The 22897-nt window shown below is 52.3% G+C and overlaps 2 protein-coding genes and 2 long non-coding RNA genes across 9 annotated transcripts in view; 3 read left to right on the forward strand and 1 right to left on the reverse strand.

Annotated features, from left to right (window-relative positions):
• Positions 1-22897, reverse strand: part of DNAAF1 (dynein axonemal assembly factor 1) — a 26359-nt gene continuing 3462 nt past the window's right edge. The window contains exons 1-12 of one of the 3 annotated variants that reach the window (XM_005664317.3): positions 22274-22540; positions 19992-20127; positions 19031-19122; positions 16418-16639; positions 16093-16259; positions 13054-13175; positions 9147-9313; positions 7260-7550; positions 4201-4310; positions 2582-2638; positions 1130-1487; positions 1-344 (exon numbers count right to left, since the gene is read on the reverse strand). In XM_005664317.3, coding sequence (XP_005664374.3) covers positions 238-344; positions 1130-1487; positions 2582-2638; positions 4201-4310; positions 7260-7550; positions 9147-9313; positions 13054-13175; positions 16093-16259; positions 16418-16639; positions 19031-19122; positions 19992-20127; positions 22274-22397 — 1953 coding nt within the window. In that variant the 5' untranslated portion in view covers positions 22398-22540 and the 3' untranslated portion in view covers positions 1-237. Of the gene's footprint in view, positions 345-1129; positions 1488-2581; positions 2639-3280; positions 4311-7259; positions 7551-9146; positions 9314-13053; positions 13176-16092; positions 16260-16417; positions 16640-19030; positions 19123-19991; positions 20128-22273; positions 22541-22897 lie in introns of those variants that run through there. The other 2 variants (XM_021093732.1, XM_021093733.1) reach the window with 2 other exon arrangements.
• LOC110260901 lies at positions 1454-3377 on the forward strand. Its single transcript, XR_002344479.1, has 3 exons — positions 1454-1532; positions 2067-2221; positions 2627-3377. It is a non-coding gene; the product is annotated as an uncharacterized LOC110260901 (long non-coding RNA).
• LOC110260900 lies at positions 7473-14722 on the forward strand. Its single transcript, XR_002344478.1, has 3 exons — positions 7473-7568; positions 8664-8821; positions 13510-14722. It is a non-coding gene; the product is annotated as an uncharacterized LOC110260900 (long non-coding RNA).
• Positions 22634-22897, forward strand: part of HSDL1 (hydroxysteroid dehydrogenase like 1) — a 21330-nt gene continuing 21066 nt past the window's right edge. For 3 of the 4 annotated variants that reach the window (XM_003126834.4, XM_005664320.3, XM_005664318.3), the window contains exon 1: positions 22634-22744. The gene's annotated coding sequence lies outside the window, so the exon portion shown is untranslated. The remainder of the gene's footprint in view (positions 22745-22897) is intronic. The other variant, XM_013998155.2, reaches the window with a different exon arrangement.

Genomic DNA, 22897 nt, shown 5'->3' on the forward strand with positions numbered 1-22897 from the left:
TCACGTGGATGCCAGAATGTTTATGATGCTCAAGGGAGACACTAGAGTTACACAGTTTAAGCCGCAAACAACCGGGTTTGGTAGGCTTTGGGGCAGGGAGCGTGACGCTGTCCACACCCGCGGAGGCCGCGCCCACGGGTGGAGTGAGCCAAGGCCTCAGCGCACTCGAGACCAGCAGCTCCCTGGCGGAGGGGAGCCCAGCCGGGGAGACCCGTGTCTGCCGGGGCCGCCGTGGGCTCAGTCCAGGCCAAATTCAAGGTCCTCCCGGTCCTCTCCCACGTCGGGCTCCAGGCGCGCCTCGGGCTCCGTCTCAGCCGGGGCTGTGTCCCTCTCCAGGCCAATCCCTGAGGGTTAGGAAGGGGGAACCCGTGTTCTTGGGCAGTGTGGCCCCCCATCTTCACCCGTGTGCCAGCCTGGAGGCGGCCACGCGAGCCAGCGTCCAGAAGGAAGGATGTGGGTCAGGATGGACTTGTCTGCGTCCAGCAGACTCCCCAAGCTGGACACCAGCAGGCTCTGAACGAAAAGCTACCCTGGTGTTCCTGTCACCAGCAAGCAGGAACTGCACTAGGCTGGGGACACATGTCAGCATGTGGCTTCACTTGTCCTGTCAGCTGGGCAGTGTGGGTGTCGTGCTCCCCTGTGGAGCCCCTTCTGGGCCAGCGACCACTCCCTCATCCCGGTCCCGGGCTTGCTGTAGCCCTCATTTGGTCCCACGTTCCCAGCCGTGACATCACGGGTCCCCATTTTCCCTCGGGAGCCTTGGTTTGGAAAGGCCGCAGGTGGGGACGGTGGGGGAGGGGTGACATGCAGGTCCCCTGGCCGAGCGAGGCGTGGGGACCAGGTGGTCGGGATCTGCAGGCCTAGGGAGCCCTGGGCGGCCAGCTCGCCGCTTGGGAGGGGGTTGGCTTGGTGCCCTCTCGGTCCAGGCCGGTGAACAGCAGGGGTCATGCGCCTAGGGCCGTGCTCTGCAGGGGTCTCTGCGGTCTTTGGAGAGGTCACGGCTGACCCCCTCCAGGCACCCGGGCTTCTCAGGGCAAAGGCCCACCCGCTCTGGGTCTGGGTGGTCACCTGTGGATGTCCCTGCCGAGAGGGTTTTGGCCCCAGTGGCCTTAAAGGAGGGTGGCATTACCTGGAGGAGTGGCCACAAGCGGGCCCCCATCCTGGCCCTCGCTGCGTGAGGGGTCGCAGCCCGGGGGTGGGGATGGGTGCCCTGAAGACTCGCGGTCGTCGTCCAGCTCCTGAATCAGCGGGCCAGGGCCCCTGGTGGCTCTGCTGCGCGTGTCCAGCTCTCCCTCTGCGGCTGCCTCGTATAGGGCTGAAAAGAGCGGCTCCGGCTCGGCCCTCCTGGAGGCGGCCCTGGGGAGGGCGAATATGTTGGAAAGGGCGTCTGGGGCCGCGTTTTCCAGCTCGGGGAGTGAGGTGTAGTCCAGCTCAGGGTCACTGTCATCACTCCAGCTCGAGATGGCTGTGATCTTTGGAAAGCTCATCTGTTAAAAGAAAAAACATGGATTTGAACTCTGAAGTGCACACGGGTAATACAGCTCTTTATCTTTCCCACTCTGTTGCCATAGCGCGAAAACCCCTCTGAAAAAGAATATAGATGCATGTGTATGTATAACCGAATACTTGGCTGTGCACTGGAAACTAACACAGCGTTGTAAATGGACTATATTTCAATTTAAAAAAAAGAAAAGGCCTGAGGGAGCACAGCACTGGCTGCTCGTGAGTCGGGCCCCAGGATGGACACTCCTTGGCAGCCCTTTCTCCGCCCTCGAGGCCACGTGAGCTCTGTGGCCAGGCCTCCGCTCCCTGCAACCCTCTGTCTCTGTCAGACCTCCGTGTGTCGCAGCCGTCGCCCACCCTGTTCCTGCTGCACCAGCACCCTGCCGGGTCCCTGAACAGGCTCATCTGGGAGCCTTGGCCTCTGGAGGGCTGTGCCTCCACCCGGCCACCAGCCATGCTTTGGGGGCCAGACGCCCATGGAATGGTGGTCTCGTGTGTTTGTGTCCTTCCGTGAGCTGCTGTGCTGAAGTCACGTCCTAGGCTCCCCTCTCCTCGCCCTCAAGGCAGCTCACAGGGCTCCAGATCCCGAGGGAGGAGGCCCTATCAGACCGCCACTCTTGCCACGCTCCTCCCTGCCTCGCCTGCTCACCTGTGGCTGCATCACAGACATTCACTAGAAGAACATACAGATCCATCAGCAGGACAGACAGATGTTCAGGTAATTATGTACAGTGCGTGGCTTTCAGAAATCAGGGATAGGAGTTCCCGTGTGGCTCCGTGGGTTAAGGATCTGGTGGTGTCACTGCAGTGGCTCAGGTCACTGCTGTGGTGCAGGTTTGATCCCTGGCCCGGGAACTTCCACATGCTGCTGGTGCAGCCAAAAAAGAAAAAAAGAAAAAACCCAGGTGGCTAGTTGTAAAGCCTGGGAGCAAGAGGACCCAGCCACATCGCCTTAGGGGAGGTGAAAATGGGAGTGCATGCTTCAAGTGCAAAGGGCATGTGGCTTTCTAGTGGAGCCACTTGGTCAGCGACAGGGCCGGAAGTGATGGCGGAGCTCTGGGGAGACAGGGAAGGTCACCTTGTCCTGGTCCCCCGGAGATCCACCTGCATCGACGTCTTCCAGATCAGGCAGGTCCTACAAGAGCAAATGACCCCCGTCAGCCGGAAGCTGCCTTCTCAGCGGCCAGCTGGCCAGCAGCACAGCCACCAAGCCCAAGCCTCCTGCCCGTGAGGGTGGAAGGACATGCCGGACCCGTGCACACTGAGGACACACGCACACGGCCACTCCAGGTACTCGGATCTGATTGGTGAGAGATGTGCAAGGTATGACCTGTTTCAAGAAGTCCCACCTCTCCTGCTTTGGCATTAAGAGACACAGGCAGCTCCCCTGGGGGCCGCCCACCACCTACATACAGTGAGTCTCGAGGGTTTGCGTGGTGTAAGAATATATCCTGGACCTCCTCAGAACTGGGGGGGCTTTTCTGTTGTGTGTTATGTTTGGGGCTGTCTTCTTCCAGCCCGTCCAGCATGTGGGGCAGGCACAGCCGGGGGCTGGATGCGTGAGCTCTGGAGCCACACTGCCTGGGTGGCTGTTCCTTCTCCACTGTGGTCTGGCTGGGTAGCCTTGGGAGAGTTGCTTAACCTCTCTGTTTCTCAATTTCCTCATCTGTCAAATGGGGGTGGATAATGGACCTACGTCTTAAAATTATTGGAAGGGTTCAATCAATCAATACAAGATAGGTCTAAAACGGTGCTGGTCAGAGAGGAAGAACAGTCAGGATCAGCTCTTAAGCGCCGTGGTCCTGCGAACGGTCAGTTCTCGAAAGTGAAGGATGAACTGTCCATGTGTGTTTCATCCTGAGTATCTATAGTCCTCTCTGAATATTGACCGTGCTCAGTTGAACCCTTACATGAGATCATGACGTCGGGACGTTGATCGAGGAAGTGGGGGGGGGCAGGCAAAGTTGTGCCCGTGGTTTGAAGGGAAGGAGCTCGCCCGTGGGCAGAGAGGCGGGCTGTCCTGCGGGCGAGCAGGGGGCTCACCAGCTGTCGCCTGGGTGTAAGGCTAAAGGTGAGAGGACCAGCCCCCATCTGTGCCCCACCAAAGCGCCGTTCCTGGGGGTCGTGACAGAACGTGCACACCCCCATAGGACCCGTGCCTGTGGCACAGTGGGTAAGACTGTTACCAGAGCTGAGGGGCTTCAGGGAGGAGGGCCGTTCTCCAGGCCCAAGGTCAGGCGGCCCCTCCCTCGCTGAACCGGCCCCGGGGTGGTGCGGGGGGCAGACGGGATGCTGGACACTCAGACCTGGGAGCAGGCGCGGCAACAGGCCCGGAAGGTGGGCAGCTGTCCATAGAATTAGAGGCTCTGATGATGAAACGCCACTTTCTCTGTGCACAGCTGGCCCCATGGGACTGTCCTGCCGTGTAGCTTCTTTGGGGAAAACACATAGTTCAGGGGGACTCACAGGGGCCGGTCCTCTTGGTCCTGATGGTGCAGGCACGGGCCCCGGGGGAGGGCCCATTAACTGCAGATCCTGAGCTGTGGGTCCGAGGGGGGCCCCGGGTTCTACCCAGCCCCCAGGGGAGACCACGCCTGCTGGCCCAGGGACCGCACTCTGGGCAGCAAGGGCTCTCGGAGGTTTGCGTCTGATCTGACCGGCCGTCCCGTGGACACTCCACATGCTCTGATCACGTACATCTATGAAGAGCTTCTCCTTCGTTGCCAGTCTGATGGCTTCCAAATCCCGGGCTCTGTCGAGTTCTGCACCTGCTGCACTTTGAGCGGCCAGCATCTGGGGAACCGATTCTAAGGAACAACAACCCAGGGTTGTTAACCTTGGAGGGAGTTTCCTGCACGGTGGGCACATGGGCAGACCGGGGTGAAGACGGCCTCCAAGAGGAAGGACAAAACCCTCGGGTCTGAAAGCCTCCAGTCCCTGGGTCGGGAGCTGCAGGATCCCAGGTTAGACAGGCTTATGTCTAAAAGGACGGGAAAACGGGAGAGGTGCCCCCGTTCTGGAGCCTGGAGAGACGCCGAGGAGGTGGAAGCACCAGCCAGGAATCCACGTACAATACGCCAAAACCTCAGAAGAGGCGTGATTGATCGGCCAGGGAAGAAAGAAGAAAGAAAGGCCTGGGCGTCAGTGGCCAAGTTTCACAGCCCCTCCTGCTGCGCCAGTGTCATTGAGACCTGGGGAAGCATCACAGCGTTGCCAGGGGAACGTGGAGTCCAGGTGGCTCGTCTCCTCCGGGCTCCAGGCTTCACGTCCTGGTCCTGCTCTCCGTTTGCTTCAGTGATTATTGTGGAGATGGAGGCCCCTGCCTCTCATGGCACATCAGTCCCCTGTCCACCCTGAGGCCCGGCCATGCCCACTTAGACTCAGAGAGCCATAGTGGGGCACCGTTTAGAAGGAAACAGGGAAGTGGGCGGGGCCTCCGGGGCTGCTGTGGGTGGTCCGGGCCCACCTCGACCTCCACCAGTTGTCATGGTCTCTCCCGCTTGGCTGTGCCCGTGGCTTCTCAGCTAATTCCGACAGTGGTCTGCTTGCCCCCCAGCCAAGCCACCCCTTCCCCCTGGACCCCATGTCCTGCTCGTGGCACCGTGGTGTCCACGTTCCCACTAGCAGAAGCCAAGTCCAGGCAGCTGCCAAGTCCCTTTGTTTCCTAAAACCTATTTTCTTAGCTTGTTTTGTTCTGGGACTAGGGAAGAGGCTACTGGGCGTGCTCCTTACGTTACCTCCTTTGGCAGAGGCCATTGCCACAGCGGCAGGAGCAGCTTAGAGAGGTCTTGTGGTTTACCTGATGTGGCTCAGCTGGTTAAGGGACTGGGCTTGGCTTTGACCTCAGGGTATCTGTCTGGAAAAGGCACTCCCTGCCTGTTCCTGTGTGTTTTAGTGAAATGCTTGTGTCCTTCTCTGGATCGTTCTGGTGACCACAGGACGGAAGCTGATGTCCTCAGACAGTGGGTGGTTGGATCGAGGTGGGACGTGTGTGTTTCTGTGACAGCGCACTCGTGGAACGTGCCCTCGGGCATCGGGGTGGGGAGAGAGCCAGGCCTCCGAGTCCTGACTCTGCCCCCAGGCAGTGCTCCCTGCTTTGGGATTCTGGGATGAGAGCTTAGTGAGAGAGAGCCTAGGAGACACAGCCAAGCTGGTCAGATCAAGCATCGCCTCATTCCCTCCATCCTTCCCAAAGGCCTCGGGGCTTAGAAGGAAATACTGTGTTCAACGCAAGAAAGGTAAATGGAGGAGTTCCTGTCGTGGCGCAGTGGTTAACGAATCCGACTAGGAACCATGAGGTTGTGGGTTCGGTCCCTGCCCTTGCTCAGTGGGTTAACGATCCGACGTTGCCGTGAGCTGTGGTGTAGGTTGCAGACACGGCTCGGATCCTGCGTTGCTGTGGCTCTGGCGTAGGCCGGTGGCTACAGCTCCGATTGGACCCCTAGCCTGGGAACCTCCATATTCCGCGGGAGCGGCCCAAGAAATAGCAACAACAACAAAAGACAAAAAGACAAAAAAAAAAAAAGGTAAATGGAAAAGGGATTTTGTAAACAGGTGGGGTTTGTATTTAGATTTGCCTTTCTTGGGGTTGAGGAACCTGCAGTGGAAGAAAGACCTACTTGCTGTGATGACCCAGCTCCCGTCTTGGACTCGGGACCCCCCAGAAGGGTTACTCACTGGGGGTGGGGGGTTGGGGGCCAACAGCAAAGGCCGTGGGGGGTAAAAGCAGGGAGGATGGCCTTGAATCACCACGGTGGGGACCAGCTTGGTCTCTGCATGCAGATTCGGCTTCAATTCCTACCTCCACCAGCACTTGCGCAAGTTACTTCACCTCTCTGAGCCTCCGTTTCCAACTCAATTAGACAGAGTAACGATTAGCGCTCATACTAGTGGGGTGCGTGGACTGGGCACGTCCCAGGTCTGGCTCATCCCCACGGACACAGCAGCAACGGGTGGTGTCCCAGGCGAGGCCTGGTTTACCTGTTAGTCGGCAGGACCCCAGGAACTTGGCCAGAGCCTGCTGGTGCCGCTGGTCCGTTCTAGATCAGCGTCATCCGCTGGGTAGCCGCGTACATACCGCTACCGAGCACCTGCAGTGTGGCCACTCCTGAAGGGCTGGGTTTTTAGTTTTATTTAACCGTATTTTTAATTAATTTCAGTTTAAAAATGGAAGCGGTCCAAAACAACTCACTTCTTTTCATTGGGCTCCATTTCCCCTTCACCGTTTAAGTGTAAGCATCTGAACTGAGCTATGCAGGAGGCAAATACAGGCTGGATTTTGAAGACTTAGCGTCAAAAAAGGGAACATGTCTCATTCATCATTTTTTTTTGGGGGGGGGGAGGTTGTTATTTTTTTGTTTTGTTTTTTGGTCGCCCTGCGGCCTCTGGAGTTCCTGGGCCAGGGATCAGATCTGAGCCACAGTTACTACCTATGTCTCGGCTGCGGCAATGCTAGATCCTTGAACCCACTGTGCCCAGGCTGGAGATCAGACCGGCATCCTGGTGCTGCAGAGCTGCCGCACAGAAGCAGGAACTCCTCCCGTTAATAATGTTGCGTTGTTTAAAGGACCATGTTTTAGATGTACTGGGTTAGACGAGGTACAGTGTAGCGGCCCACCCATTTCATTGCAGGTGGTTGAATCGGATACTTAGAGAAAGGCAGTCCTGGCTCCCCCTGTGGTTCTAGGTAACTTACACAGCAGTCAGGAGTGGAAACCAGCCTGGGGCCCCCAGAAGGGCGCTTCTCCACCACCTACCTTCCCAGGCGGCTCCGGGGCTGGGTTGCGGGGCCTCGGTGGGGAGCACCCCTCCTGGCTCCTGGCCTCCAGGCTCCCCGTGGACATCTGCAGGCAGCTCCTCCGCAGGCAGCTCCTCCGGGAGACTCGACTTCTCCGACATTTCTGGGAAGAGCTGGTCCTTGGCCTCGAAGCTGTCCTTGACCTCGAACAGCTGCATCTTCTGCTGCCTCTCTTTGTCCTCTGGAGGCTCTTCCTGTCCTTCCACGCTGGCATCCATGTCCTCAGCGTTGTCTGGCGCGGGCACGTCCCCTGAGCACAAGTCTGGAGGTGAGCTGGGGACGTCCTGGGAGGACCACCCCCCTCCCACCCCAACCCCCCTGCCCCTGCAGCGAGCTGCACCGGGATGCACCTCAGCGGAGGCCCTGGGTGCTGAGTAGGCGGGCCACGTCCAGAAGAGGGATGCTTAGCGCATGCGCTGCTGGCACAGGGCACAGCTGCTAGGAAGCAGTGCAGGGGGCTCTTGGGAGATGCGGGCGGAGGCATTTGGGGTCAAGGGCCTCGGTGACCGACCGCCTTTACGTTCAAATGGGTCAGCTGAGCAGGAAGGTATGTGTGCCTGTATGTGCCCACGTGTTCAAAACCGTGCAATGTACATGGACAAGACAGCTGTTTGTTTTACTATTCCTTAAGCTTTTCTGAAAATTTGAAAAATAGCAAAATTTAAAGGTGGGAAGAGGGGGAAAAAAGCGTGCTGCAGAAGAATGTCTATTTTATGGGAATATAGTCTTATGCTGATTCCAAAGAGTAAGCAGAAAGCAGTATAGCTGTGCCATTTTATCTGTAGAAAAATGTCCATGCTCCGTGCACGGGGAAAAGGCAGGACATGAGTCGCGCTAAATATTGAGTGGCTCTGGCTCTGCTTCTGTTTTTACTTGTGCTTTTCCATGTTTTCCATGTGTAGTGTATTCACATTTTGTAATTAGGTGAAAAACACTAAATGTCATTTAAAGGCAGAGAGAGACTCTGGCTCTTCTGTTGAGTATAAGAGGAGGAAGGGGTTCCTGCTTTTGAAGGTGCCTGGAGCACCATTCCCAGGATCCCATGGGCAGGACAGGCCCAGGACTCACTCACTCACTGCGTGTCTCCACCATAGGTTGGCAGGGGCATGGGGGGCGGGCAGGGGGCTCCTGGACTCAGCAGTAGAATAAAGCCTCCATGAAGATGTCCACGTCCTAATCCTGGAACCTGTGGATATGTGAGCTCACGTGCAGATGCAATTAAGATTAAGTATCTTGTGATGGGGAGAAGACCCCGGCCGATCCAGGTGGGCTCAGTGGAACTGCAAGGATCTTGAAAAGAGGGAAGTGGGAAGGTGAGAGCTGGAGCGAGAGATTTGAAGATGCTGTGCTGTTGGCCTTGCAGATGGGGGGCCAAGGAGCTAAGGAAAGTGGCGCCTCGAGAAATTGGAAAAGGAAACAGATTCTCCCCTGGAGGCTCCAGAAGGAACACAGCCCTGCCGACACCTTGTGTTGAGCCCAGCAAGACTACATCTGACTTCTGACCTCCAGAACTGTGATCAGGTAATAAATTTGTGTTGTCTTAAGCCCCCAAATTGACAGTGATTGTTATAGCAGTTGTAGAAAATGAATCCATCACTTATTTTAAAACCCTGAAGCTGTTTGACAAATTGTATTTTCATCACTAAAAGTGGTCTGAAGCTGCCCTTAAATGTTGGGGTGCTTCACTGCCCTAGGCAGGTGCGCGAGGCCAAGGGTAGATGGATCCTCAGGTCTCTCTCTCTCTCACACACACACACACACACACTTCCAGAGATGAAAGTGTACAAGTTCAACAGCCCGACTTCTGAACGCAGCGCTGGCTGCTCCTTGGACCTGGAGCACGCACCTGGCTCTCGGCTCGCTTTCTGCTGCTTCCTCTCCTCGGCCTGGCGCTTGATGGCAGCCAGGGCCTCGATGCTATCCGTGATCTTCTTCCGCTCTCTCCTCTCCCACTGCTGTCTCTCCTCCTTCTCAGCTGCGTACCCTCCCCGAGCCCAGGCCTCTGCACAAGCTCTGTTTGGGAGGATTAAAAACAAACACCCCCGGAAATCAGGGAGGCTTGAGTTGTCACAGGTTGAAAGTAAATCCAAAACCTACTGTCTGACCAAACTTGCTTCTTTCCCCCCAAATCAGACAAAAGGCACAGGGGACATGTGACTGCAGGGATACAAGTTAACGCAAGTACATTTTAATCTTTAAAGTCTGATGGTTTGCACAACCTCCTAGATATGAGGCCATGAGCACAAATGACAAAAGAAAAGAGTAGAGAAATTTGACTCCACCAAGACTTAAACCGTGTGTAATGCAAAGAATGCCATAAATAAGAGACCACTCACAGAATATGAGAAAACATTTTCAAATGAGATACCCAATCAGGGGCTTGTATTTAAATTACATAAAGAGCTATTACAGTGCATTAATGCAAAAACAGCACACCTCAAACATGGCAAAGGTTAAAAGAATGAGAAGATGACAATAAAACCAAACCCAAACAAAGAAAAACAAAAAAGAATGAGAAGGCAAGCCACACTGGGAGAAAATATTTGCAAGAAAGAGCACTGATAAATGGCTCCTATCCAAAACACAGAAAAGAACGATTAAAACTCAAAAATGAAAAAAACAGACACAATTTGAAAAGTGGGCAAAAGAACTGGACACCTCACCAAAGAAGACAGGTGACAAACAAGCTCATCCGATGAGGTCAGGGGAAGGCAAATTAAAGCAACGAGATGCCCTCTGACACCCAACAGAACGGCCAAAATCCAGAACACCGACAGCACCAAAGGCCAGCGAGGGTGTGGACCCACGGGAACGCTCGCTCGTTGCTGGTGGGCGTGCACCGTGGCGCTACCACCTTGGAAGACGGTTTGGCAAGTGCAAAGCTACATGTCATCTTACCGTATAATCCAGCACTTGGGCGTCTAAGTATTTATTCAAATGAGCTGAAAACAAACGTCTCCACACGAAAACCCACTCATGAATATTGACGGCAGCACTGCTCCCCATAGCCAAAAAGGGGAAGCCACCCAAATGTCCATCAACTGATAGATCAATAAAATGTGGCCTTTCCGACAGAACATTATTTCACAGCATTACACTGGAAGTATTTACTGACACCTGCGACACTGGGTGGATCTTAATATTTTTTCTATTTTGGCTGGTTGAGACTGTTCTGTCAATATCTACTGTACAGCAGGGTGATCCAGGCACACATACATATATACACTGTTTTTCTCACATTATCATGCTTCATCATAAGTGACTAGATATAGTTTCCAGCTTTATTGCTTAACCATTCCAAAGACAGTAGTTTGCATCTTTGAACCCCAGACCTCCGGTCCCTCCCCCTCCCTCCCCCTTGGCAACCACAAGTCTGTTCTCCAGGTCCATGAATTTCTTTTCTGTGGAAAGGTTCACTTGTGCTGTATATCAGATTCCAGATATAAGTGATATCATGGATGCACCTTTAAAATGCTCCGCAAAAGAAGCCAGTCCCAAAAGACCACATATTGTACAAATTCCATTTACATGAAATGTCCAGAATAGGCAGATCTAGAGAAAGAAAGTGGGTTTGTGGTTGCGGGGGGCTGGCAAAGGGGGATTGAGGAGTGACTGCTAAGTAAGGGTTACTTTTGGGGGGGTGATAGAAATATTCCAGATTGATTGTGGTGGTAGCTGCACAATGCTATGAATATACTCGAAACCAGTGAATTGTGCACTTGAAATGGGTGAACTGTTTTAGGGGAGGGGACATAGCAGGCCACGTGAGAGGTGACCCCATTCGTCCTGTTAGAGCTGTCCTTTTGTAGGAAAGACAGACCCTCAGAGAGGAAGCAGGTATGTCAGAGGCTGATGGGACCTAAGGGAAGAAATCAGGTTAAAGAGCCACCAGGGTGGGGAGGCAAAGGTGCTGCTTGAATAGGTGGCTGGTCCCGGAGAGCTTGGGAAGGTGACAGGTGAGCAGACACCTGTGAAGAGCCTCCTGGGCAGGGGTCCTTGTTCTCTCACCTGGTCTGAATGGAGGCTCTTGCTTCCATTTGAAAGCCTAGTTGGTTTGATGAAAATGTGTGAGTTCAAAAAAGAAAGTCCTGTAATTCAGTGACTGAGAATTTATTCTGAGCTGGAATCAGTAGTGGCCTCAATCTGATGGGATTTCCCGTTGTGGCTCAGTGGATTAAGGACCTGATGTTGTCTCCGTGAGGATGTGAGTTCGATCCTGGCCTTGCTCAGTGGGTTAGGGATCTGCCACTGCTGCAAGCTGCAGTGTAGGTCAAGACATAGCTTGGATTCAGCATGGCCGTGGCTGTGGCGTAGTCCTTATCTGCAGCTCACCCATACTGGGGAACTTCCATATGCCTCAAGTGCAGCCCTAAAAAGAAAAAAAGGTAAAATAAAAACCCAAATAAAAGCAGTGACAATAGAAATTCCCACTATGGCACAGTGAGTTAAGAATCCAACTACAGTGGGTTCTGATCACTGCAAAAGCAAGGGTTTTGATTCCTGGCCCAGTGCAGCGGGTTAAAGGATCTGCTGTTGCCACAGCTGCCTGGGAACTTCTGTGTGTCATACCCACAGCAATGGAAAAAAAAAAAAAAAAAAAAAAAAAGGCAGTGACAATACACACGGCAGTCGCGGATTCAATATTCTTGATATGCAGAGAGCTCTTATGAATCAATAAGAAAAACCCCACAAAAGGACACCAGGAGGAGGTCGTGAGTGCCACACTCAGGAGGAAACAGAAGCGTCTGACAAAGCCGGTAAAAAGACCAACCTCATCCATCACCCCAAAATGCAGATTCAAAATGAGATAACTGGAGTTCCCACTGCAGCGCAGCGGGACGGAATCTGACTAGCATCCATGAGGATGTAGGTTGGATCCCTGCCCTCGCTCGGTGGTGAGGGATCTGGCATTGCCGTGTACAGACATGGCTCGGGTCCCACATTGCTGTGGCTGGCAGCTGTCGCTCCGATTCGATCCCTAGAGTGGGAACCTCCGTATCCCACTGGTGCGGCCCGAAAAAGACACTAAATAAATAAATAAAGTGAGATAACTACCTTTGCTCACCAGTTACCCTGGCAGAGATTTCTTTCACATGGCGTTGGCTAAGTTACAAATTGTCACAAACCTTTTAGGGGATCATTAGAAAATAATTATAAGCTTTTTTTTTTTTTTTTTTTTTTTTTTTTGTCTCTTGTCTTTTTAGGGCCACACCCGCAGCATATGGAGGTTCCCAGGCTAGGGGTCCAATCAGAGCTGTAGCTGCCGGCCGACACTACAGCCACAGCAACTTGGGATCCGAGCCGAGTCTTCGACCTACACCACAGCTCAGGGCAACGCCAGATCCTTAACCCACTGAGCAAGGCCAGGGATCGAACCTGCAACCTCATGGTTCCTAGTCAGATTCGTTTCCACTGCGCCATGACGGGAACTTCTATAAGCACTTTTTAAAAGTCTTATACCACAGTCTTTAATGCAGTAGTACAACTCTGAGGATTCTGTCCCAAGAAAATAACCAGCCATGAGATCAGAGACTTACAGAGAAAGGTGGTTTAAGGATTATGAAAAAGTCTGTGAACAAGTACGCAAAGATAGGGAACTGCCTACGAAACGATCAGTGGGCCAGTAAACCTGTTTCGTTGGCCTGGTTAATGTGTGGAAGCGCTCAAAGAGCAGAAATTTGGAGAAGGTGAGTATCAAGCATGCGCACCGCCTACCTCCTCAAGTGCGATCAGAAGGCGTTTCGAGGTCTCACCTGTCCTTCGGGAAAACCGGCCTGTCGTCCAGGTATGTTAAGTGTTTCAGCCGAACGGTGACTGTCCTCCGATAATTCGGGATGGTCCTAGTCACCGGGTTGCCCATCAGATTCAGCACGCGCTGCAGGCACACAGGCCGAGCCACGTTAGCCACGGAGGAGGGGAGCCAGAGGCGTGGGCGGCGCTCTGAGCACCGGGAAGGGGGGCCCCCCGCCACCTCCCGCAGTCAGGGAGCCCAGAGGGCTGTCATTGTCTCCGTGCCCTCAGAACTGTCCGGGGAATTGGGCGGCCCTTTCTTCTACTGGCGCTTCTGATCCTAAATCCCATTGTCCTTCCAGAGCAATACTGGAAGATCTTTCCCAAGGCCTCTGCCAAGGACAGTGATGGCTGTAGTTTTGCTCGCCCCTGTCTCTCATGCAATCAATCTCCAGTTGATTGTGTTTGGTCCTTCGCAGCCAGGACTCACTTGAAGAAAATGTACACAGCGGCTCGGCAGAGAAGGGGCGGGGACAAAGAGGACAGGATGGAACGTACCCGCTTATCTCCTGCCCGGCCTACAGCGCTCCCGGGTGTCAGGGTGGGACCAGAAAAGGGAAAGGGACACAGCAGTGGCGGCACGCCGCCCTCCCACTTCAAACACTGTCACCTCCTCTCCTGCCGCTGAGACCCAGAGATGGTGAATGGCCAAGGTGACATGGGGGCGAAGCCTCGAAAATCAGTTTGCCTAAACCGATGAAATGTGTTTTATATCTAAAGTGGGTTTGGATGTTGGCAAACATAGATGCACTGTAAACCGATTGGTTTAGCATTTCCCAAACTCCACTTTCATAATGGCTTCACCATTCTTGTCACATTCGCAAGTGACCTGTCTGTCAGGGCTGGGTGGTGGGCGCACTATGCCCCAGGGGCAGAAGGTAAAAGCAGTCACGACACAACCACAGGCAGGCTCTTCTGGTTATGGGCTGAACTGCCATCCCCCACGCCCTGCAAATCCATAGGCTCAAGTCCTGACCCCCAGCATCTCAGGATGTGACTGTATCTGGAGACGGGGTCTTTGAAGAGGCCGTTAAGATTAAATGACATCACCCAGGTCAGCCCTGGTCCAACAGACTAGTGTCTGGTGAGAAGAGGCGATGAGGACACAGAGGCACCTGCTGAGGACACAGGTGGGAAGGTGGATGTCTCCGTGTCAAGGACACAGGCCTCAGGAGAAACCAGCTCTGCTGACACCTTGATCTCGGACTTCGAGGCTCCAGAATAAAGAGAAAATAAATTTTTATTGTTTAAACCACCCAATCGGTGGTACTTTGTTATGGCAGCCAAGCCAAAAAAAATATTATAAAATATAATATAAAAGTGCTATAATGCAGTATTATACCATGTGCTGGTGATAATACAAATTCTAAATTAGTCCTTCTTGACAGTTTGCTCTGCAGATTATTCTTGAACTGGGATGTGCTTACTATTTTTTCATAAACTAACTCAATTTTTCCTTACTTAACCATACTCTAAACAGTAAACAGTGAACTCAGGGCTTTTATATGCTATTTTGAATGTTTTTTCCTAGTACCCATGACAATACGTACACACTGAAAAGCCAGGAAGCCATCAAAAGCTACTGAAGGAGTTCCCGTGGTGGTGCAGGGAAAACGAATCTGACTAGGAACCATGAAGTTGCAGGTTCAATCCCTGGCCTTGCTCAGTGGGTTAAGGATCCCGCCTTGCCATGAGTTATGGTGTAGGTCGCAGATGCAGCTCAGATCTGGCGTTACTGTGGCTGTGGTGTAGGCCAGCAGCTACAGCTCTGACTAGACCCCTTACCTGGGACCCTCCATGTGCCGCTGGTGCAGCTCTAAATAAAAAAAAAGGAGAGACAAAAAGACCAAAGGTTACTGGAGTTGAGTCCAAAGGATACAGGAGCTGCCTGGAGGGGTTTCCACAGACCAGAAGATGGAACCATTCAAACACCACAAATTAAAATGCCAGCAAGGGTTCAGTCATGGCAGATACTGTATCTTTATATCTATGATTTTGTGATAGCGAAAAAGAAAAACATTTCATCGCCATAGTTAGAGGGCCCTAGGTTTTCTACTCATCTCTGAAAACAAAGAGAGAGAACCAGGCATTTATCCTGGCCTTTCCCTTTGCATTAGGGAAGCCCTAGCGGACGAGTGCAAGTGCTTTTAATAGAGGCATTCCAGCTAATACATGCAGAAGCAAGACCAGAATGAGAATGTGGTGGGGACAGGCCTGACGCAGTGCAGGGAGGCAGCCAGCATCAGCAGCCGCAAAACAGTGAGGGGAAGGATTGATGGGAGGCTTCCTGAAGGCTGGATCAGACTCACAGCAGCCAAACCCACTCCTCGATCTTAAGGTTACAAAAAGAGGGGCAACTTGACATGTTGGGTGCCCTGCTGTGACACAACAGCAAATGTCAACGTCAAATTCTCAGCCGGGCACTGATCAGGCCTCTGGCTCCATCATCGTCTTACAAGAGATACTGGGGACAGCAGCAAACGTCAAACACCACCATAAGGATGCAGTCCGCCGAGTCCAGGATGTGGCTTTCAGCTGGAGGAGGGAGCCCGCTTCTGCAGCAGATCCATGGGGTGGAGTTGGGGAAAACAGCCACGGGGGACGGTGACGGCTCAAAAGAAGTTTGAGAGATGCGTCATCCAAACCGGATGTGTGGGTCTGGTTTGGATTCGCACAAGGCAGTGGTCAAAACACATTTGTGGGACTCAGGCAGAAAACTGGACCTGGACTGGGTATTAAATGTAGTTCTGAAAATATTTTAGATAGAGTAACAGTCTAGGGAAGACGCTTTTTAAAAGTCCCTAACTGTCAGAGATTGACCACTGACATATATGAGGATGAAATGATACGGCATCGGCGTCTAAAAGGCTCCAGCTAAAAACTCAGAGAGCAGCAAAGTGGGTGGAGGACGACAAGGCCGCGAGAAGGCGGCGGGGAAGAGAACAGAGACCTGCTGATTGCAGGACACGCGACAAGAGTTGGGGTGTGTGCTTGTGTTTTACCAAGTCAGCCATGCTCTCGAGAACGCTCAGGATCTCTGGGTCACTCAGCTTGTTGTGGGAAAGGTCGAGGACGCAGAGTTTCAAACACTCCTTGAGATGCTGGATGTCTTGCACGGTCTCCAAGTGGTTGTGGGCCATCTGGAGTGTGTTGAGGACCGGCAGGCAGGCTGCACGGGGAGGAGGGCAGAAGTAAGCCACGCAGGCGGAAAAGAAGGTTGAGAACCTGCCCCCCCGCCCGGGCCAGCGGTGGACCCCCAGACGGGGTAGGGGTCGGGGTGGGCGGCTGGAGAACCCCTCCCCCACTCCCAAGGCGGCATCTTCTTACAGAGGTTTTCGATAGTCTTGATGTAATTGTTGCTGAGGTTGAGAGCATCCAGCTTCTGCAGGGGTTCCAGGTTCTCGATTTTGTGGAGCAGGTTCACTTGCAGGAAGAGGCAGCGCAACTCCGTTTGGGCCTCTAGGTTCTCAATTTTCTGTATTCCATTGCACTCCAGCCAGAGGCAGCGCAGCCCCGTGTACTCGTCCAAGTTCTCGATGCGGTCAAAGCCTAGTGGGAAGGAAGGGGGCGTTGCTCCAATGCCGACACGCACAGAGACACAGGGGTCACCCCCGTTTTTGCCTACCTGCCCAGCAGCCACTCGTCCTTCCTCGGAAACTCCACTGCCTCTTGGAGCAACATCCCTCTCCCGATGCTGCCCCAGGCTCCCTGCAGGGGGCTGGTCATGCTTAGCCGAGGGGGGGCCAACCCTGATGAATCCTGGGGAGCTTTGTGGCTCCGTCGGAAAGAGGTACCTTTCTGCTAGAATTGCCAGCCTGGGAGAGTGGAGCCCTGCAGCCACCTGCCCTTCTTGCCCAGAGTGGGTGGGAGTGAGGGGTGACCTGCCTGAGGTGAACAAGTGAGAGGAGAGCAGAGCCAAGGAAAGAGGTGAGACAGCCTTGTGAAGATAGGTGGTGAGCGCCAGGATCCAGCTGTGCCTGAAACCAGTGCAAACTTCGGGTCTTGTTTTTTTTTCTTTTTATTTCTTTTTTCAGTATTATCAGCCACACTTAAGGGGAGGGAAACAAACGGTTTTGTTTCCTTCAATGACATAATTGATTTGTGATTCATGGCTCATCTCTTGTTACCAAATCTTTTTCGCAGTCATTTGTTTTGTTGCCTGCAAAGTTTTAACCAAAAGTTATGGCTCAGCAGGTGAAGAGCATGACTAGTATCCATGAGGATGCAGGTTGGATCCCTGGCCTCACTCAGTGGGTTAAGGATCTAGTGTTGCTGTGAGCCATGGTGTAGGTTGCAGACAAGGCTCCGATCCCGAGTTGCTGTGGCTGCGGCATAAGCTGGCAGCTGCATCTCCAATTTGACCCTTAGCCTGGGAACTTCCATATGCCGTGGGTGCCACTCTTAAAAAAAAAAAAATCAATATTTGATACTGTGTCAGAGAGCTGGGAATCTGGCGATGGCTTAGCTGGGTGGTTCTGCCTCACCTTGATATTACCTTTTTATTTTTTAATTTTTTGCTTTTTAGGGCCACCCCTGTGGCATGTGGAAGTTCTCAGGCTAGGGTTCGAATCAGAGCTATAGCTGCCGGCCACAGCAACATAGGATCCGAGCCTTGTCTGTGACCTACACCACAGCTCATGGCAGTGCTGGATCCTTAACCTACTGAGCGAGGCCAGGAATCAACCCTGCATCCTCATGGATACTAGTCAGGTTTGTGACCCACTGAGCCACAAAGGAAACTCCAAATAATGATTCTTTTAAGTTGCGAACTTGGAGGATAACTTGTTAGGCAGTGGCAGGGTTTTTTTTTTGTTTGTTTTTGGCTCACAGCAACAGTATGTGGAAGTTCCGGGCCAGGGATGGAACCCATGCCACTGCAGTAACAACACTGGGTTCTTAGCCCACTGAGCCTTTAGGTAGTAGGCACATCTCTCTCCTAACGCGTCCACCTCTTTGATTCCCTCTACTTGGTCTAACCTGCTGGGTCCTCTTCTTTCCACATCTTAAATATTAGTCCTCTGGGACCTGCCCTCCTAAGTCATCTTATCTAGATGTTGGGTGGAGAATTTCCAAGGGGATGACGTGGAGGTGAGGAGACCAGTTAGGAGTTGTTCACCCCTTTAACGTATTTGAGCTGCTGGAGCTGCCTGTGAACCTACCTGGCACAGACCTCGCCACAGTGGCTGCCCAGCCCCCCAAACATCAAAAGCAGCTTGATTGGCTCCATCTCTGCATCTCCAGCACTGCGAGGTGCCAGGCCCACAGAAGGCTCTCAGTACACATTTACACAACAGATAAAAGGACACATCAATGCCTGATATGGGGCAGGTTGGCCGCCCCCGGTTCAGCAGAGACTGGGAGTTATTTATCACTCTGCTTTCGCGTTGCGAGGAATATCCTTGTCTGTGAACCTGAACTTAACTGGACACCAACCCAGTCTTTTGCAACATTTCCCTCCCAAGCCCAAAGTAGTTACAAGTAGCTCTTGGTTTGAAAAATTATGGGTCCTCTTGGAGTTCCTTGGTGACTCTGGGGGTTAAGGATCTGGCGTTGCCACTGCTTTTGCACAGGTTCGATTCCTGACCTGGGCACTTTGGCATGCCAAAAAATTACGAGCCCTCTAAAAAATATAAATAAGCTATACCAATGTGTTTCCCTTGTTCCCACATAGTCAGTGGCCCCTTGATAAACGCTAGTCCCGAAAGACGTTTTCTTCAAAAAAGTATTACTGCTTTTCCATCCATCTCCACTAAACTCTGAAATTTCTACTTAAATATAATTTAAGAACTCAAGATGACCTGTACAAGTAACTCCTTCATTTTCTTTCTCCCTTCCTTCCCTCCCTCCCTTCCTTCCTGTTTAGTTTTCTTCTGCAACCAATTCTTTCACCACTAGGGTCTTTCCACCTGACCCAAGGTACCTCCTCCGCCAGATCCCTACCTTTAAAGTGTAAATACAAGGTGTCATTCAGTGCCGGCGTCATGTAAAGCTTGTGTTGCTTGCACAGTTTTCGCAGAAACGTTTTAGTCATCCTGTTGAATGACGAACATGAACCAGAAATTTATTTCAGTTTGTCAGCTGGAGAAAGGTCTCATAAATTCTTTGCCACCATCCATTGAGTCCCCAAATGCCACAATATTCTATGTGCTCGATGACTGTTTCTTTGTTTACAGCTTTCAGGGCCTCATCTGATATCGTGACTTTCAGGAGCCTTAAAAACTGCAGTGTGCATTCTCACAGAAATACTTTTTTATTTTGGCCACACCTGCAGCACGTGGAAGTTCCCAGGCTAGGGACGGAACCTGTGCCACAGCAGTGACTTGAGCCACACCAGTGGCAATGCCGGATCCTTAACCCACTGTGCCACCACAAATCTCTGAATAGAAATACTTTTTTTTTTTTTTTTCTTTTCATAGCCACACCTGAGGCATATGGAAGTTCCCAGGCTAGGGACTGAATTGGAGCTGCAGCTGCCAGCCTACACCACAGCCGTGGCAACACCAGATCTGAGCCGCATCGGTGACCTACACCACAGCTCATGGCAACGCTGGATCATTAACCCATTGAGCAAGGCCAGGGATGGAACCTGCATGCTCACCTAGGGTACGTTGGGTTCTTGACCCTCCGAGCCACAGCGAGAACTCCTAGAAATAATTTTAAGAGTGTCATCAAGAACCACTGATGTTTCTCTCTTTCCAGGTCTGGCATGAAAGTTTAATAGGTCGTGATTAGTTGGGCCACAGAGGCAGCTCCATCCTGACTCTGCTACTAATCCTTGACACAGGGCCAACTATTTAATCTCCGTGCGCCTCAGTGTCCTTAACTGGACAAAGGGATAATGCCAACTCCCACCTTAACTGGATGAAAGCGTGCTGTGAGTGGCAGCAGCACGCCCACGTACCTGGGGCCACGATCTTCCTTGTCATCTCTTTGGTGTGCTGAGCGACTATCTGCGCAGCTGTCACCACTCTGTTTCTGCTCGCTGAGGTAGGACGTGTCAGAAGGACCCACGCATGTTTCTTTAGGATCATTAATTTCTGTAAAATAAGAGATTGCTTTTATAGTGATCAAGAGATGGGTAGAAAATTTTCCTCCATTTCAGCCTGGATAATAACTGTGATGCTTTTGGTATGGAACTGGTACTCTTTAGACACCTCTCAATTTTTAAAGCAGCGATAAGGGCTGTGAAAATTTCCCTTCTGGGCAGATCTTTGATAAAAGCTCTTGTACAGATGCACAAGAAGAGGGGTACAAAGACAATCACTTCTGCATTATTTGTAACAGTCAAACCCTGTTGCGAACATTGCAAATGTCTCCCCACAGGGACTGGTTAAATAAAACAATGGATTTTTATTCTGCCATGGATTAGATGCCCTGGAGGTATGTCAGTCAATATGGGTAATTCTTAGAAACACATATGGAGTGAAAAAAAGCAAGTTTAATAATAAGTACAGGCTCTCATTAACAAAAATCAAAACAACACAAACCTAGGCTGTGCATTGTTTAAGGACATTTATTTTTCTGGCCGTGTCTGCAGCATGTGGAAGTTTCCAGGCCAGGGATAGAACCCATGCTACAGCAGTGACCTGAGCCACAGCAGTGACAATGGTGAATCCTTAACTTCTAGGCCACCACGGAACATTTATTTATACTTTGAGTTTAAAAAATGTTCTCAAAAGAAAAAACACACAAGAGGTCCTTTTGTGGCTCAGCAGTTAATGAACCTGACTAGGATCCATGAGAATGTGGGTTCCATCCCTGGCCTTGGTCAGTGAGTTAAGAATCCTGCATTGCCTTGAGCTGTGGTGTAGGTTGCAGATGGGGCTCAGATCCTGTGTTGCTGTGGCTGTGGTGTAGGCCAGCGGCTATAGCTCTCATTCGACCCCTAGCCTGGGTACTTCCATGTGATGCGGGTGTGGTTCTAAAAAAGCAAAAAAACAAAAGCAAAACCCACCAAACACACCCCTAACCCCGCCAAGAAACAAAGATGATGGGGAAATATCTTTGATAAAAAGAAAATGAGCACATTGGAGTGCACTTAATTTTTTTTTAAAGATCAATCAAATTGGCCAATTCCAATGCAGTTAACCTTAAGGGCTGTGTGCTGCTGCTCTCTGGGGTTCCATGTGGGTACTGAATGAGATTAAACACTGTGTGTCTGGGACTGTGACTTACACTTGCACATTTCCCACTGCATGCGACGCCCAGCCACAAGAAAAAAGGTTTGTAGAATAAAGAAAAGATGCTCAGTAGGCATAATAATGTATTATATTAATAACAAGAACTACCGTTTATTACAGACCCACTGTATGCCAGAAACTTAACTATCCTTGCTTGCAGAAGAGGAGGCTGGCTTATAGAGAAATGAAGCTCTGGGCAAAGAGCCATAAAAAGCTGGCAAGTCGTAGACCTGCAATGTGAACCCAATGTGACTGGCTCCAAACTTGGATCTGTCCACAGAGCAACCCGGCTTTCCTTCAGCAACTCATGAAGGACTTGCCTGGACAGTCAATGCTCAAGATATCTTTGTTGACTGGGTTCAAGAAAAAAAAAAAAAAAAAAGGAAACAAATCAAGTAGTTTGTTAGTCACTGAAAGGTTTCCTTTATGGTCCAAGCCAGGAAGAAGAGGCTCTCTTCTAAGCACATTCTGGAAAACTTTGGTAATGAACTTCCTTCCCTCTGACTCTCACGGGTCACGCACTGGACTTGTCACTGCGGGTTCAATCAGGATGTCCTGCCCTGGCTGAGCTTGCTGTTTAGAGGGGGAGAGAGCCTTTGATCTTTCGTAGTGATACATACAGCAATAAAGAGATACATTAGAAAGTTACATGAAAAGCAATAATTAAAAGCAATAAAGGGATACATGAAAAAGTTGGGCAGTGGGGAGAATGGTGTGTTGGCTCTGGAGTCAGACTGACCAGGCATGTGCCCACTCTGTCATTGACTGGCTGAGGCAGTCTGTTTAGAGCAAGATCTATAACCAGTTTCCTCATCTGTATGAAATGTGGGGAAATGCAGAGAGCGGGTGTATGGGCTCCAGTGGGATGAGCGCAAGGCACGCAACGTTTAGTTAAGTGTGGGCCACTGTTATTACTATTGTTACTGCCGACTGTGAAGACCAGGTATGTGGTGCTAGGCGCAGCCCGTCGCCCCCCTCGCGTCCCTGGGGCGGCGGTCGGCACCTTCTTTGCGGTCTCCTTGGCCTGCGTTCCCGCTATCACCCGCCGACTCCTCCACGCCGGGCTCCTGCGCACCCTCCTGCTCTGCTTCCCCGTCCGTCACGGGCTCCAAGGCCTCGGGGTGCATATTTATTCTGGAAACACCGAACACCCCGTAGCAGCGGGGAGCCTGGCTCTGCGGGCTACAGCCCCCGGCCCCGCCAGGGAGGCCCTGCTTTCCTTCTTCGCTTAACACTGGGTTCCTGGTAGTTAGCAGCTCAACGCTTCCCCGGTCTCCACAGCAACCGCCGCGCACGCGCACTCGAGTGAGCCCGCGCGTCTGGACGCCGGGGGCGGATCCCGTCAAAGCCCCGCCCCCCAGCGCGTGCGCGGGTCACGTGGGGGCGCGGCCCGCGGCTGCTGCGGCAGTGGTGACGGGGGCGGCGGCCGCTTGTCTTTGGCGGGACTGGTTCCGAGACTGCGCCGCCTGTGCAGGTACCGGCCCCACCGCACCCGGCCCGGGGACCCAGACCCTCCTGGTCCCGCTTGGCGCCGCCGGCGCTTCGCTCTGGCCCCTCCCTCTAACTCCCCACCACGCCCCCTGGGACGGGTACCCTCCGCGCCGAGACACCCGGGACCCCTGGACCC

This window comes from Sus scrofa, chromosome 6 (genome assembly GCF_000003025.6).
Source record: "Sus scrofa isolate TJ Tabasco breed Duroc chromosome 6, Sscrofa11.1, whole genome shotgun sequence".
Classification (NCBI taxonomy): domain Eukaryota; kingdom Metazoa; phylum Chordata; class Mammalia; order Artiodactyla; family Suidae; genus Sus; species Sus scrofa.